The sequence below is a fragment of the Humulus lupulus genome, chromosome 4, assembly GCF_963169125.1.
Source record: "Humulus lupulus chromosome 4, drHumLupu1.1, whole genome shotgun sequence".
NCBI lineage: Eukaryota > Viridiplantae > Streptophyta > Magnoliopsida > Rosales > Cannabaceae > Humulus > Humulus lupulus.
Window position 1 is genome coordinate 4,558,074 of NC_084796.1, and position 10,778 is coordinate 4,568,851.

General features: G+C 35.0%; 2 protein-coding genes across 2 annotated transcripts; both read right to left on the reverse strand.

Annotated features, from left to right (window-relative positions):
• Nucleotides 1–4,911: 4,911 nt before the first annotated feature.
• Nucleotides 4,912–8,399, reverse strand: LOC133829734 (cinnamoyl-CoA reductase CAD2-like). Its single transcript, XM_062259508.1, has 6 exons — nucleotides 8,252–8,399; nucleotides 7,935–8,104; nucleotides 7,613–7,804; nucleotides 7,022–7,187; nucleotides 6,694–6,880; nucleotides 4,912–6,408 (listed from the first exon to the last, which is right to left on the reverse strand). Exons 1-6 carry the CDS (start codon nucleotides 8,367–8,369, stop codon nucleotides 6,261–6,263), a joined length of 981 nt encoding a protein of 326 aa, XP_062115492.1. The 5' UTR covers nucleotides 8,370–8,399; the 3' UTR covers nucleotides 4,912–6,260.
• Nucleotides 8,400–9,023: 624 nt separating this feature from the next.
• On the reverse strand, nucleotides 9,024–9,916 carry LOC133830915 (putative pentatricopeptide repeat-containing protein At5g37570). Its single transcript, XM_062261032.1, has 2 exons — nucleotides 9,635–9,916; nucleotides 9,024–9,545 (listed from the first exon to the last, which is right to left on the reverse strand). The coding sequence occupies exons 1-2, from the start codon at nucleotides 9,914–9,916 to the stop codon at nucleotides 9,024–9,026; spliced, it is 804 nt and encodes a 267-aa protein (XP_062117016.1).
• Nucleotides 9,917–10,778: the final 862 nt, after the last annotated feature.

Genomic DNA, 10,778 nt, shown 5'->3' on the forward strand with positions numbered 1-10,778 from the left:
GGCCTTCTTTAAGTAGAATTAGTAAACATGAAATTGATAAAATTATTACTAGACTTAGTAGAAAACTTAAGAGAACCCTGACAACCCTGCAGGTCGGTTGTTTCACAGTATGCATACTTCAGACAAAATCCCCTCCAGCTTATTGCACTGCTCCTTAAACTTTGCCCTTACCTACACACACAGAGTAACTGATGAGCTATAACGCTCAGTAAGGAAGCTAGCTACAACTCATGACTCTACTATCCAAAACAAACTTTGCATAACAGAAATGCATATCTAGAAACTACAAACTGAGCAACATGTCTAGCATATTCACATAAGTCAAAGTGTTGCGTAACATACTGAAAACATATAACTGAGCCATCGTGTTATCTGTGGGGTTTTAATCCCAGTGTGGCCTCCACGGCCCAGAGAATACTCACCTCCCGTACCAAAGGGGTACACTCCGCTAAAACACGATGACTCTACTGACTTGGCGGATAACCCCACTGTACGGATGCATGGGGAATCCACCCTCACAAGGCCTTGTACTGAGCCATCGAGCTATCTGTGGGGTCATGATCCCCGGGTGGCCTCCGCGGCCCAGAGAATACTCACCTCCCGTGCCAAAGGGGTAAACTCCGCTAAAACTCGATGACTTTACTGACTGGACGGAGAACCCCACTACACGGCTGCATGGGATCCACCCTCACAAGGTTTCCCTTGACAGTCATAAACATTGCACATGCATTCATGATAACGTTACTGCACTAAGCACATTCAAACCCGATAGATGGGTACTATCATGCGCATCCAGCCATATAATCACACACATATATATAGCATCTAGAATTTAACCGGCAGTATACAAACATGCAAACAATTCACTAAGATCACAACAGGCTAAGTTACTCTTGGTGTATACTTCCTTACCTCTTGTCCTTAGCTTTCGTGAATTATGTCTTTGTGAGTATTTCCGATCGCGTTTAGTCCCTATAATCATAGTCTAAAATAATTATAAGATTTTACGTGGAATCCAAACACGTAAAATCATATACTTAAACTCTTTGAGTAAGATGTCCATCTTAGATTTATTTCACATCTAAATCCCCACACTATGGTCTCAAGCAATCAACTCACATTTCTTTAATTAAAATAATATTCACTAAATATTATTTTAATTATTATTCATACTCTTAAAAAAAAATTAATTCACAGAATAATGTTTACATAAAACACAATAAACAAATAAAAAAAATTTCCGGGTTAATACATAGCTGAGTTACAAGAAAAATAGATCATGCTTGCTTGTCAGGATGCTTTGCAATAGGATCCTCTGAATGGTTTTCTCATTGATAAGGAAAAGGAGGCTCGAGGAAATTATATTCAATTAAACAAAGCTTGTAGTATGTTTTTAGCTCAAAAATCTAAGACAAAGTGGGCTCACTTTGGGGATGAAAACACTGCATTTTTTCATGCATCTTTGAAGGCAAGACGGGTTCATAACAGAATAAATTCAATTAAGAATGGGAGATGGCTTTGGGTAGATAATTCAGAAGATGTCAAGGCTGCTTTTTTGGATTATTATCAAGAACTTTTGGGTACTACTATGACTAATAGGCTGACAGTTATTACAACTATAGTGGAGATGGGACCGTTGCTTTCAGCTCATCATATTCAAATCCTTCAAGCTGAGTTTACTTAGCAAGAGGTTAAAAGGATTTTCTATGCAATTCCAGTGATGAAGGCGCCAGGTCCGGATGGATATGACAGCTTCTTTTTTTTCAGGATAACTGGGACTTAGTTGACTCAGAAGTTTGTGAAGCAATTCTTTCCTTTTTAAGAATTGGAAATCTCTTAAAAGAATTAAATGCTACGACGATTACACTTATTCCAAAATCTAAATGCCCAAATAATGTGAGTGATTTCAGACCTATAACTTGTTGTAATGTGTTATATAAAGCAGCCACGAAGTTAATTTGTTCAAGATTGAGGAAGATTCTGCCTAATCTAATAGCTGAGAACTAGGGGGTTTTGTTCATGGAAGATATATAGCTCATAACATCATGGTTTGTCAAGATTTGGTGCGTCATTATGGAAGGAAAAGTAGTAAACCGAGCTGTATGATAAAGATTGATTTGAGGAAAGCGTATGACACGGTGGAGTGGGATTTTATTGAAGAAATGTTAATTGCTTTTAAGTTCCCCCAGAAATTTACTCACCACATCATGACATGCATCAGAACGCCGAATTTCTCTTTGATGATTAATGGAACAATGCATGGTTTTTTTGCTTCCAAGAGGGGTTTGAGACAAGGTTATCCGATGTCACCGTTGTTGTTCGTGCTAGGCAAGGAATATATTTTCGGATACTATCAAAGGTTGGAAATATGGCAGGATATAAGTGTCATGATAGGTGTGCTCAATTGAGATTGAATCATTTGTGCTTTGCAGATGATCTTCTTCTTTTCTGTCATGGAGATTGTTTCAATCTTATTAATGTTGAGGGGGTTCAAATTGTTCTCTAAAACATCTTTCCTTCTCCCTAATGTAACAAAATCAGCAATCTATTGTAGTGGCATGGTAGAAGAGGAAGTGAGAAGAGTGTTGGCTGTTTCAGGATTCACGAGAATTAATTTACCATTCAGATACCTGGGTATTCCGATTTGCTAAAAAAGAATCAGTTCTGTTGATTGTGGAAACATCATTGATAACATGGTTAAGAGGATTCGTATGTGGAGTTCGAGGAATATTTCTTATATGGGGCGAGTAACACTTATGAACTCAGTTTTGATCTCAATTCATTCTTATTGGGCTCAAATCATGATTTTGCCTAAAATTTTGTTGAGGAAGGTGGAATCAATTTGTCGAGCTTTCCTTTGAAAGGGATGGCTAAAGGCTCGGGTCCGGGTCAAGTACCGTGGGAGAATGTTTGTCTTCCTAAATCGGCTGGAGGTTTAGGATTTCGGAATGTGATTGATTGGAACACAGCAGCTATGGGGAATATATGTTTGGGCGATTACTGCTAAAAAGGATAATCCTTGGGTTAGGTGGATACATAGTGTCTACTTGTCTTATGGGAATTGGTGGAATTATACAGCCCCTCCTAATTGCAGCTGGTATTGGAAAAAGGTAGCAGCAGTCAAGGACATCATAAAAACGAAGATTGATTTGAGCACTTTCATCACTGAAGGATATAGCATCCAACAACGACATGCCTTTCTTTATCCGATTACTGATTGAGTGTAATGGAGCAATTATGTTAGGGGAAGACTCAATATGCCCAAGCATAGATTCATTTTTTGGTTGGCAATGAAGGAGAAACTTCACACCCGAGTTCAAATTAGTAAATATGATCCATCTATTGATCACTCTTGCCTACTATGTGGAGATCAAGATGAGGATGAGCAACACTTATTTTTCGCTTGCCCCTATAGCCGAAGTTGCCTTGCTCGATTGAAAACTTGGCTGAGTTGGAGAACTCGGGCAGAGAATATTGGCAGATTACTTCTTTGGATAGATAAAGCAAAACAAATAAGCAAGGTGAGGAAGCAAATCATTATTGTTGTTCTGGCAGCCCTTGTTTACCACATTTGGTTAGTAAGGATTGATGCTCTTTGGAATCACAAAGTCTGGTGTATTAATCATACTGTACAGAGAGTACAAAATGAGGTTAAATTTCGAATTTTTCATGTTATGCCAAGGAAGGCAAAGAATGTAGATAGAGGTTGGTTTGAGTATATATGTAGTGCCTTACAGGGGAGAATTTAGTTTAGGGGTTTAGGGGTATTTGGTTTTGTAAGAATTAATTGATGTATTTGAGTTTTGCAAGCAATACAAATGTTCTTATTCACCAAAATAATAATAATAATAATAATAATAATAATAATAATAATAATAATAAAACACTGCAAACATATATATGCATTGTGAAATAGACACTAAAATAAATCTTGAAGAAATTAAGGGATTAAAATGAAAGAGAAGCAATTACTAAGAAATTTTATAAAGAGAAACAATGAATAATATTATATTACCATCATGTGTACATATTGACTATATATAGAGTTGTTTTGACATTTGTATATATTTGTATATATGTTGTTTATATTTATTTTGCATTATTATATGCTAATAATTTAATTGGACCACAATCTATAAAACAGTACAATATTTGTATATCACATCATTATTATTTATGATGAAAAGAAGTGCACAATATTTAACTCGTAAGTGATCCCTAAATCACTTTTATATATATATATATATTGTAATAGACTCACTCTGCCTTGCCTCTGATTCTGTATATGTACAAAAATAGAATCTTCTTTTTCCATCAACATTTTCGACTTCATTGTATTTTGTTATTCAAGACTTCTATATATATATATTTATACTTGGTTATATATGGTTTTATGTGATCTTTCTGAAATTTTATTTGGATCTATTTTATGGAAATTTACAGCTCAACAAGCCAAAAATTGAGTAAAGTAATAATCTTGCTGCTATATATAGCAAAATATACAACATGCTGCCACTACAAGAAAATAGAGTTTGTGGTAGCAAAATAATTTAGTTTCTAAATCTAAAAGAATATTTCTACAACATGCTCACACACCACGTTGTATCATATGTATATATACAAGTTACAATCTTATTGTTTAGCAAACAACATATATAGAATTGTTTTCTTTTTCCTCTTTCAATGTGTATATATCTTTATGCATGTGAAGTTTGTACAACTACTCTATTCAATTATTTGATTAGATTCTTCTCTTTGTCTTTTCTTTTTATTTATTTATTTCTTTCTTAAATGTTATTCTATTATAAGTAGTTTGATTTGTGATTATTAATAAATTATGCCATGGATGAACTTAGTCAGTGGCTCTGATACCATAAAGGAACCAAAGAAACAAGAACTATTTAGAGAAAATTTGAGTAAAATTCCTCAGAAGGTTGTTCTTATTACAACCAGAAAAAAATGAGGACTGCCTTTTATTTATAGCTGAGTACTTACAAGGTATTACAAGAATTGATTAAAAGAAAACAAATTTCTAATCTTCAGCTGTTATAACAGATTTACAACTAACCAACTAATGTAACAGCTTTTAGAGCAAAGGAAGCTAAAGAGAACAACTTGTGTTATGGTTATCATGCACCAATGTGATCAACTTCTAATTTTATTTTTAAACTACTCAGAATTGTGCGTATGAATCATTAACGAGAATAATTTTTTTTGGCCACAAGGACAAATAAAACTTCCATTATTGAATGTCCATAAGTAAAAAAAAAACACTTCCCATAATACTACAAATCAGTATATACTCAACTTTGACAAAGTAGAGTTAAAATTTTTACCTTTAATTGTCTAACTTTTCTCTAACTTCAAACACAAGTACACTGAAGACGGTGTATAGAAGAAAAAGATGAATTATGAGTATTTATGGGGAAATTGATGAAAGAAAATCATAGAAAAACACATGGGCTGTTCAGCCACTTAGAGAGAAAGAAGAGAGCTTTTGGAGAGAAGAAATTTTTTAGCGAGAAGGTGTATGTAAAATTGGACTAAAAATTACACAATTACCATACCTAACTACTGACCCAATAATGTCCCTCTTCGATTCATTCCTAATATATTATCGTATTCATTTTAGAGAGTAAATAGCTCTTGTCTTGATTTATTACCAGGACTCTTACCAAACCATGCAATCTCACCACCTTTCTTAATTAGGACCCGATATCTTGAAGAGTCCTATTCAAAATATATGATATATATTTTGAAAAAAAAAATTATATATAAAATAGTATTTTTAAACAATTTTGGAGCCTTTTGTAGAGAAAAAAAAATGATATCCATACAAAATGTGGGACTATACTTAGGGCCATTCCTACTCCAATAATCCTCACTCTCTCTCACACACACTCTCTCAAGATCTATGTTCTGTGTTTTTATTCATAGCCTTGAGGACTAATTAATATTGTAGTTGTTTTATCTAATTATATATTCAAAATACAGATTTGCATTGTACTTTTTTCTTTCCAATGTCAACAAAAATAAGGCTTTATTAAGTATAATTAAATATATATATATATATATATATATATTTATGTTTAGTTGCATAATCTCAGTTATTTTGGATTACTAGCCTGTTCTCTAATTGTGTTTGCCAATTCTGTAATGTCATTTAGACTCTAGAAAAAAGGTGATACATTATTGATTTATATAAGCCTTGTAATTCTGATATATAAATATATATATATATATATATCAATGAAATATTATTAGATATTAAGAAAGCCCTTTTCCTTGAGGCTTTCTATAGTGTCTCCCAAGCTCACTTCCAATGGAATGTAATTGATTCCCAGACTCTTTGCTTTCACATCTGATACTTGATACTTTGGCATTAGAGGTTGTGCCTCTACTTCACATCTACCAAACAATGAAAAACAAAAACATATTATCAAAATTATATCACAACTAAAAGTTCCTAACCACAAATAAATGCCATTTGTAACTAAAACTATATATATATATTACTGATAACTTGTAACTAAATGTTATTTTTAGTAACAACTTTCTTTAGTTAATTGTAACTAAAAGTGACATTTAGTTACGAGAAATTTTTATTATGATCAGCATATATGGTAATAAATTGGATGGTTCTATATCGATCTATGTTGAATTATAACAGAAGAACAGAAAGTACCAACTTACTTTTCAGGAATATTCAAAGCAGGGTAGAGGTCTTTTAAAATCTTTAAAACATCAGAAATGTGTGCAACACATCCAACTAGATTGTATCTTCCACTAGCTGAAGCAACTTCAAATGCTTGAACATGTGCATTTGCAACGTCTCTAACATCAAGAAATCCACAAACACTAATTGGAAACGTTTGAGGTCCTATGCATATAAATATACCAAGTAGAATCATCACCAATACCATCTATATATCAAATTATATATTATGATGACATAATGAAACATGTCATAATATGATCACAATGAGAGAAAGAGAGAGAGAAAGAGAGTGTTAAACTGTACCATTAATAACAAGATTCATAATCAGCTCCACACTGTTATTAATAACTGGTGGCAGGAGAGGACCAAGTGCTAATGCTGGATGAATAGTGACCAAATCGATCTGATTTTCTTTTGCAAATTTCCAAGCAGCCTCCTCGGCTAGAATTTTCGAAAGTGGATAATATAGCTGCAAAGAAAAAAGCCTATAAGACAACCCCAAGCTTATAATTCTAATGCCACTGTTATAACTCGACCAGCAGACAGTTAATGCAGTTAAAAAAAAAAAAAAAAAAACTGCTTCAAGACTTGATGCAAAATCAATATGTAAATGAAAGATTAATAGCACTTTTGTCCTTGTAAGTGAGTTAAGTGTTCAGAACTATTCTTTGAAAAGTTTTGTGGTTGTAATGCGGTTAATGGGGTGTGTTAGTTTCCTGGGAAACTGTAAGAGAAAGTCATTAAAATTTCTAGTAAAAGACTATTTAAGCTGTAAACCCTTTTCATTGCTTAGTGGAAATATTGACTAGGGAGGAACCTTCCTGCCTTGGATGCACGACAAGGAAAATCTGGTTGTTACCAAACATATAATAAGTTTGAAAACAAGAGTAGCACCTTCAAATTCTCACAAAGAACAGGATCAGAAAACCATGTCTCGTCAACAACCACATCAGGGGCAAGTTTTTTTCCATTTAATAAAACTGAAGCAAAGGAAGATGTTATAACCACTCTCTTTAAAGATTGAGCTTTTGCACATGACCTTAGAACATTCAGTGTTCCCTTCACTGCCGGCTCTATTATTTCTGCCTGAAAATATACATTGCAAAACCCAAGAACCATTGCAGGATTCAATACGGAAAAAATTGACCAAATCATCATTTGTCTAAATCTGTCGAGCATTTATATAGGTTGATATATTATATATACATATGTTTACTTGAGGGTCAATGGCTGAAAGAATTGCAGGAGAAGCTGTGTGAAAAACCCCATCACATCCATTGATAGCAGTATCAAAAGAGCCTTCTTCCATTAAATTTGCTTTGAATAAATGAAGTTTTTCTTCAGCTCCATCTAGAGCAACCAAGTGATCCGTTTTCTTTGAATCACCTAAAAAGATCAGATAGGAGTTCAAGAATTATGAGATTAATATCTTTGTTGGTGGCCAAAAAATATATAATATTAAGCATAACCCCAGAATTTGGCAGTGATTTTTGTTTACCCTTTTTTCAAAAGAAAAAACATATGAGAACTTACTTAGATTACTGACAGTGGCTTTGACAATATATCCACTTTGTAGTAAGACCTTCACTAGCCATGAACCTATGTAACCAGAAGCTCCAGTAACACACACCACCTTTCCTACTCCACTCATCCTCTCTCTCTCTCTCTTAATGTTGTAGTTGTTTCTACATTAACTTGGTGATATATAGCAAATATGGATAACAGCTCAGTTCATTATTTTCAAATATAAATTTAATATAGAAAATATGGATAACAGCTCAGTTCGGTCTAAATTCAAAAAAGGGATGCATACTTTTCCTTCCAATGTCAACAGAATAATGCTTTTTGTTTTGAAAAGTCAACAGGGCTGATTGGCATTAATTCTTATCTTTCTGCCCTGGTTAATTTTCGAAACCAAAGTCATTCAACATGACTTCATTGAGTAATGCTTGCTTGAATATGTTTTGTCAAACAGATATATGCAGTTTATCTTAGATGGAAAGAACAATTGAAACAAACGACCTGAATGACAATACTTTTGCCCAAATCAAGTGCTTAAGGTAAGCTTAGGAAAAACCTGTTCTCTAACACGATCTACCAAGCTTATGTTAGACAAGAGAAACACAATCATATGCTTGAAGTGACAAGCTGAAGAAAAGGGCTGCTTGTATACCAGGCAAAATTGCACACAATTGTACAATTGACTGGGAAATGAATTAGAAGAGACTGCACCAGCTAGGTTCCTCTTGCTCTTACCACCAATAGTTGAGAATACTGTTATTATTCATGGTTACTAAAACAACACTTAGCCATGTGATCTAATCCAACTGCGACCAGGTATTTTTTTAACAGATTTCTCTCTCATTTTGCTCCTCACAAGTGAAACATCCAACCAGCGATCGGTGGCAGCGTAGATATTTGAAAGCAGCACATAATTACCAGCATTTTGAGGTTCAAGCTCAATCAACCGACTGGCAACTAACTCACCCAGCTCCACATCACAATGTAGCTTACAGGCCCCAAGTAGTGCGCCCCATGAAGCAGAACTGGGTTCCATGGGCATTGAACTCAAAATCTCATAAGCTTCTTTCAACCTTCCTGAACGGCTGAGAAGATCAACCATACAAGCATAATGATCTTGCGAAGGAGCAATGGAGTACTCATTTTTCATTAAATGAAATAATTGCCTACCATCCTCGACCAGCCCAGATCGGCTACAAGCTGTCAGGATAACTGAAAAAGCCACCTCATCAGGAATCAAACCTTCATTTAGCATCATATGGAAAAGGGAAACGGCCTGTTCCCCACAACCATGTATAGATAGCCCCTGCATCAATGAATTGAGGGTGTGGGTATCATACCAAGGACGAAACCCATCTTTTTCTTGGCAACAAGAGAAATGGTTATAGAACGAACCAAAGAGTTGTAGTTGTTGCTACCTTGGAGGATGTTAGAGACCAAAACTGATGCTGGTTGGTCACCTTGAGAAAGAGAGTATGGGTTCTCATATATTGGCGAAATCAGTGAAGCAATGGCCGGAGGAACTGATGGTGGTAGAGCTGCGGAAGTGGGAGGAATGGTCGACGGAGGTGGAACGGTTGGAGATGTCCGACCATCCAATGGAGCGGCTGGGATGCCATGAGCGATAGAAGTGTCATCAGTTTCAGAGGTAGACCTCTGAGATCGTGTTCTTGCCATGGCAGTTGGTGGTTGAGATGGCCGGTTGATGAGTCGAGAAGGAGCCAATGGAGATGCGAGGACCGTCTTCTTCGCGTTCTGCACAGAGGCCAATGAGGGACGTGCGGCTGCGGGAGTTGGAAGCCATGGTGGTGATGATGGTTAGGTTTCGGCTGAAAGGCTGAAATAAGCTAGGGTTGGAACAATGGGGTAGGTGGCTAGGTTGGAGGAGAGGTACTCGGGAAAGAAAGAACGAAAGAAAGAAAGTAGCTAGGGTTGGTATATTCAAAACTTTGATACCATATTGGACCTACTTGTCCAAGAAAACCAAAAAGAAAAATGCCACTTGGGCCTTAACACTTGATCTGAATATCAAAAAGGAAAAATAAATTGTTGTTATTTTTTATACAACTAAGAGGGCTATATATAGGAAAATTACAAGCCCAAGAGCAAAACAGCCCAACAACTAACAAACCCAATCAAGAAGAATAAAACAAACTCAGCCAATAAAATAAGTGTATTTCTGTTACATATATGGGTTATCAATTTGTATGTGGTGATTTCAAGAGTGCATGCAGTCATATATCCCCCTAATTTTTTTCCTTTTCGTCTTTCCTCTTTTAGTTAATTATTGTATAATTATTTTCAATATTTGTAAATTCTAGGAAAAAAATAATTTGCTATTGTTTTTGGTTAAATTTAGAAAAAAGAAATATATTTCGTTCTTTTTTGTGGCCTAATAAGTTTGGTGGACCTTTGTGAACTTATTAGGATTTTGTAAATACTATGCTATTCATTTTCTTCCACTACTACAAAAACACTCTTTTAGGATATTTTTTTAGGGCACTGACCTAGATGCGAGTCCTAAAAACTATGTGTATCC

Excerpts from the sequence above, each read along its gene's own strand:
- LOC133829734 (XM_062259508.1), bottom strand. The coding sequence starts at position 8,369 with ATGAGTGGAGTAGGAAAGGTGGTGTGTGTTACTGGAGCTTCTGGTTAC. Across the intron at positions 7,805-7,934 it reads TTTCAGCCATTGACCCTCAA|GCAGAAATAATAGAGCCGGC; the intron begins GTAAACATATGT and ends GTATATTTTCAG. Across the intron at positions 6,881-7,021 it reads TATGAATCTTGTTATTAATG|GACCTCAAACGTTTCCAATT; the intron begins GTACAGTTTAAC and ends TTATATGCATAG.
- LOC133830915 (XM_062261032.1), bottom strand. The coding sequence starts at position 9,916 with ATGGCAAGAACACGATCTCAGAGGTCTACCTCTGAAACTGATGACACT. Across the intron at positions 9,546-9,634 it reads GCAACAACTACAACTCTTTG|GGGCTATCTATACATGGTTG; the intron begins GTTCGTTCTATA and ends TCATTGATGCAG.